The sequence below is a fragment of the Triticum urartu genome, chromosome 7A, assembly GCF_056163025.1.
Source record: "Triticum urartu cultivar PI428250 chromosome 7A, HENAU_Tu73, whole genome shotgun sequence".
Taxonomy (NCBI): Eukaryota; Viridiplantae; Streptophyta; class Magnoliopsida; order Poales; family Poaceae; genus Triticum; species Triticum urartu.
In genome coordinates, this window is record NC_141879.1 from 121,980,754 (window position 1) to 121,986,792 (window position 6,039).

A 6,039-nucleotide genomic window follows, 5' to 3' on the forward strand; every position below is an offset into this window, starting at 1 on the left:
GATAACGCACGTACAAGCATCGTGGTAACTTTGACATCGGAAAAGGAAGTTGTTTGAATACATATTCTTGATAACTAATGTGTAAATAGCATGGTAATATACGAACCATAGGCATGGTAACTAACGCACAAACACAACAGTAACTTTGTCCCCAAAAAACTTGTTAAAAACGTATCACGATAACCCATGTGTAAATAGATAGTATACACACATCCGAGCTGATAACCTACATAGCCCAGGCCTGGTAATTATTTGCATGAAAAAAGTTGTTAGAATATATCAAAATGGTATCTAATTTTGCAGGCATCACCAAGACGGATATTTTATGTGAAAATGATTTTTTGATTGGATTGACAGTTTGAGATATAAAACATTTTAAAGATTCAAAATACGGAGAATTTAGGATGACATCAATTTTTCCCCTCTAATGCATGCACAAATGGAATGTGAAGAGAAGATTGGAGAAACTATTTTTATGCCTGGTAATTTATGTGTAAGCAACATGATAACTTATGCACAACTAACATGATAACTTGTGTAGCATGCGCGTGGTGACTTTTTACCTAAAAACGTCGCTGAAACATATCAACATGCGATCTAGATTTGAAGTCTCGTCACGACGAATCTTTTGTGTCAAAACGGTTTTTCAGTCGGAGAGATGGTTTGAGTTACAAAATATTTTGAATTATGAATTTTGTTGGAATCTTTGCTGACAACAATATTTTTGTTTTACATGCGTGCATGCATACCTAATTAAATCAATTGAAAGCAATTAGTAGAGAGGAGTCGCGTGGCGTGAAAACTTTGCTGGACTGCATGTGCATCGCTCGACTGCATGATGTTCACTGATATTGCATTCATATCTATTCCTACAAACAGAATGATCGGAAACTGTTGCTGTCCATCATTATATATATTCATGATGTAATAAATAGAATCAGGAATAACCGTTTGTTTTATTTTCTTAGTACTACTCCCTCCTTTCATCTATATAGGGCCTAATGCGTTTTTCAAGACCGCGTTTGACTATTGACAAGATTAATAATACATGACATGCATAAGGTAAAAATTATATCATTGAAAGCTCCTTTCAAATACGAATTTGACGATGTGCTTTGTGTAACTTGCATGTCATATATTATTGTTCTAACATTTGGTTAAACTTAGCATTGAAAAATGTATTAGGCTCTATATAGATGAAAGGAGGAAATAGTATGGTTGCAGACCCACTAACTAAGCCACTTTTTTAAGATAAAAGACTCAAAGATCCCAGATTTAAATTAATAAAGCCCAAAATGGCTAAGGTTACAAAGTGTTGATCAGCAGCTTACAGACATCGAAACAACAAGCAACAAAGCTAACAAGATGAAGCGCAGCTTGAGCATCGAGTCCTTCATCCCGCTCCGCGGCCCAGCCGGAGAAGAAGCTAAGTCGGTAAAGAAGCACGCCAACGAGGAACACACCACTTAGTCAGGAATTATTTTTTAAGCATACTAGAGACATGGGACTTCAGGTAATAGATTGAAATGTTTCAGCCAAGCAGGAGATGTTGGATTCTTTCATTTGTTTCTATCACCATTTATTCATATCATTTATTATGGTTATTATATATTCACCTCAATGTGAAATTATTTATTGTTGCGAGTGGCAAGGGAATTATTGATGCGGAATCTAACTCGAGAAGTTTGTACTCGAGGTGCCGAGGACGTTTGTGCTGGAATACAGTAGAGGGTACAAGTTGAGAGTGACTCCACTGGAATGTTTATTATGTACGTACATGTTTGACCCGGGTACAACACGATGAAAGAGTTGTGTTTGTTTTACAGGATTGGTTGTGTAGGCGGTTAACCCATATGATCTGATTGGAATTGATCTCATATATACAACTGATCATGGCACATGACTCACACATGTGCGTTAGGGACTAATATATTTTAGACTCGTTCAACTGACATGTCTGATTATGGTTGATGACATGGTTCAAGAGTCGCACGGATTTTCCGAAACACGGGTGTAAAATTTATAACACATGAAAGTGGAGTCTATAAATAATTGCTTACCTTCTAGCCTCATTATGCATTGTGAATAACACCACGAATAAGACAGAGGAACAGAGGGTAGACCGCATAGCTCACTATTCCTAACACAAACATCGGTGGTCTTAGGTGGGAGAGCTGCCCTCCTCCCCGGCCATTTTCAAAAAAAAATCCTGAAAAAGTCTAAGAGCGTACGGAATTTTACATAAAAATGCAAGAACGGGAAAACAATTTCATGTTTCAAACAGGTCCTGCATAGTTTCTGGCCCAAGGAATCGAGGGCCGGGAATACAGTAAATCTATGTTGACAAAAGTAGTGTGAGTGTGGAAGAATTGGGAATTCTTCTTTTCTAAACGAGTGGAGTCGGAATCTTTAAAGGCGCACACACACACCCCACATGCCACCCCATCTTCATTCCTTTAGGTGTCTTTCCTTGATGCCCTCTGTGCCTAATATTCTTTGATTCTTTAATGGAACAAAGTTCGAGTTTGCACCGCAGGTGCGCTATCCAGTGGAAAGATAACGTCTTGAACCCCAAGCCCAAGTGGGCGTGCTGCAGATGTGAGCATCTGGAATTTGATTGGATTTTGATACTTTGTCAATGAATAGGAAGGTGGCCTCCGTTTGTAACTTTTGAGAATAAATCCCCAAGAAAGATGCATTGTTTGATAAATGAAAACAACATCTAGATCAGTGGTGCATTGCTGACTGTAGGTACGTAGTAGTAGCAGTGTGCAAAAAAAAATTGAGTTTTGAAAAGCAAAACAGAAAAGAATTAAAAAGAATTATTCTTTGCCGCCAGACAGCAGCCTTCGATTGTGTACACGACAGGTGCGCAAACCCTTGCGAGCATCTATTCTTTGCCCCACACACATTGATGCATCTATTTGCTAAAGCTTCTGGGTTGAAGATGTATAGGTACATAGTACTCCTACAACTTAGGCTGGTCATAGTAAGGAGTATATGATACTAGTGTATTATACTACATTCATAATGCATAATAATATAGATTAGTATCATAGATGGTCTCATTTATTGCCATATATGTTACTGTAATTATTTCTCTTCTTTAATTGACTGTCACATAAGTATGTTTGTGAGTCCCAAGTGTATGTTACTATTTATGTTACCTTCACTATGGCTAGCCTTAATCTTAATATAAAGGGACGTCGAGGGCGTACACGAGACCCGCAAGACTAAGCTTTGTGAGCACATATTCTTCGCCGCATCCAGACGGCTGATCCACCCGTAGGCCTTAGCTCACCGGCCCACTATATAATGCCATCACCTTGCACTGACTCCTTCCTCCTGAGCTCACCCCTCTTAGTCCAGCATGAACAGCTACTATTACTACGTGGACAAGTCACGGCCGTGGTTCTGGTGGAGCGGCGGCGGCTGGCGCAGATTTAACGATGGTATGCATGCTGCGGTGCTCCCTGCTCCATCTTTTTTCTTTCTTTCTTCTCTTTCTATTCGAGCGTCCTAACAGAAACGATGTGCGCACAGATTTTCGGTTCTGGATCCCTGTTGTGTTCTCTTCGTGCTGATTTATCCAATAAAGAAACTTTCTTACTTTCCTGTAATTTTAACTATACCCACTTCCTTGATTTTGTTTAATTCTGTAGGCAGACGTTACCCTGCAGTTAATATAATTATATTAACTGCGGACTCCTTCGACTATGCGTTGGGCAGAAAACGATTAGCCGAACCCCCTCAGGATAGCTCTTCCGGAAGTGTGATCTCGATCAAAGACATGGATGAATGGAAATCGCATTGGAACAAGTCTGCTCCATACAACAAGCTGGTACGTACGTACCTAACCTAGCTAGTACTACTTCTGTCTTTTTATTAGTCCCCTCGCATTTAGGCAGTGGCGGACCTAGCCCACTGGGCCAGGATGGGCCAATAGTGCAATTGTATATATAATCTTATTTTTTATTTTACTTTTTAGCATTTTCTCTATGGTATAAAGCCCATATTTCCAATCTCAGGGTGGGCCGTGGCCCACCCTGTCCACCCTCTACCTCCGCCACTGCATTTAGGGTCATATTTTCATCATAATTTTAACTAATAAAACATAAGTTACATGTAACAAAAATAATATCATCAGAAACTATGTTCAAATATGAATTCAACGATATAATTTTTTGTGACATGTATTAATATTTTGATAGTTAAATCTATAGTCAAACTTTGACACAAAATACGAAACAAACCAGTAAACCAGGACAGAGGTAGTAGCAGCTAGCTTTTCTATCTCTCAAGTTTCTTTTCTTTTCTGGAGACTCGACCTCTAGTAGAACTCTAATGTTTGAAATGATCTAGTTGGTGTATGCGTTCTACGACAAGAATTCCACGCTGTACAAGGCCATGGAGAAGCTGTTGGAGAAACTCGCCAAGCAGTATATAGGCAAGGCAGACTTCTACAAGTTGGACGTCGACAACTTCGAGGTACACACACAACCAGATGATTCCATGCATGTATTATTATTTGGAAGCGGACGCGCGTGATTATTGATATCAATTATTAACCGTACGTGCAGTATTTGGCGGGGCTTTGCGGAGTGGAGGGAGCGTATCCGACGTTCGTGCTATTCAAGAACTGCAAGCAGGTGGGCAAGGTCGTCGGCCTCAAGGACGACGAACTCGAGCGGAGCATCGAGCGAGCGCTAAACTAGTACTCAATATATTTCGTGTGAAGAGATATAATATGACCTTCATATACGCATCGGCAGTGCGAGGTACATGCAGGTGCATGCTGCAAAACTATTATGTACAGTAGCTAGAATAAGCATGGTACGAAACTTGTCGAGAGATGTTGAGTATTAGATGTACTAGTCCATGGACCTATGCTACAGCATGATATGAGCTACAGTAGAATTTTAGAGCATCTTCAGCGGCAATCATCTGCTTTGAGCGCTCATATGCCCCACGTTCACATCCACACATCTCAAATTGGCCCCCTCATATTGAAGCATTTCGACGAACAGGTTACGTGCGACGTGACTAGAGCACGCACAAATGCCATGGGTGTGAGCAGTCTTGGCCAGATCGTGGTCAGCTTGCTCATGGGCGCGAGCTCCGGCCTCGGAGTGGCCGTGGGCGTGACCTCCGGTTGGGTGCACGAGCTCGGGCCTCGGAGCGGCTGTGGGTGTGAGCTCCGGGCGGGGCCTGCGAGCTCCGGCCTCGGACCGGCCATAGGCACGACCTCCGGGTGTGGGGGCGTGAGCTCCGGCCTCGGACTGGCCGTGAGCGCGAGCTTCGGGCGCGGTGGCACGAGCTCCGGCCTCAGAGTGGCCGTGGGCGCGCGAGCTCCAGCCTCGGGAAAGCCATGGGCGCGAGCTCCGGCATCGGGGTGGCCATGGGCGCGAGCTCCAGGCGCAGGGGTGGCCATGGGCGCGAGCTCCAGGCGCAGGGGTGGCCATGGGCGGGACCTCTGGCCTCGGACCGGCTGGCGCGACCTCTGGCCTCGGAATGGCCGTGGGCGCGAGCTCCAGCCTCGGGGCGGCCATGAGCGCACGAGCTCCGGCCTCGGGACGGCCATGGGCGCGAGCTCCAAGCGCAGGGGCGGCCACGGGCGCGAGCTCCGCCCGCGGTCTTCTCACCAAGTCACTGCAAGTGGGCCCCTGTGTGCATGCAGCTGGCTGCCCGGGCGTGACTGGACCCATTTGAGACGGGTTTGAGTGTTCCTAAATACTCAATCATGCAGCTGCGCCATATGGGTGTCACGAGTACACACGCGAGAGCCGTCCGTTGCGCCCGATCGCCACCGACGCATGCGGAATCGTCCGACCAGAATAATAATAACCCACGTCACGACAAGCGCAAAGGTGCGGCCCACGTGGGACACTGCATGAGATGGGGATTCAGTTCAAACTTAGATCTGCATGCATTTAATTAGCATTTTCAAAATTTTGAAAAGCTATAACTTTTAGACCAAGCGTCGAAATTAAGATCTGTTTTCACCCTTAGGTTAATCATGACGAGATCTTTAAAACTAGA

At 44.0% G+C, this 6,039-nt stretch overlaps 1 protein-coding gene across 2 annotated transcripts; it reads left to right on the forward strand.

The window, feature by feature from the left end:
* The first annotated feature begins 3,222 nt into the window (after window positions 1–3,222).
* On the forward strand, window positions 3,223–4,927 carry LOC125522662 (thioredoxin-1). Of its 2 annotated transcripts, none has more exons than XM_048687708.2 (4): window positions 3,223–3,452; window positions 3,663–3,841; window positions 4,363–4,488; window positions 4,581–4,927. In XM_048687708.2, the coding sequence occupies exons 1-4, from the start codon at window positions 3,371–3,373 to the stop codon at window positions 4,713–4,715; spliced, it is 522 nt and encodes a 173-aa protein (XP_048543665.2). In that variant the 5' UTR covers window positions 3,223–3,370; the 3' UTR covers window positions 4,716–4,927. The 2 variants fall into 2 exon arrangements, with proteins under 2 accessions (XP_048543665.2, XP_048543666.2); XM_048687709.2 differs by having other exon boundaries at window positions 4,387–4,488.
* The last annotated feature ends 1,112 nt before the right edge of the window (window positions 4,928–6,039 follow it).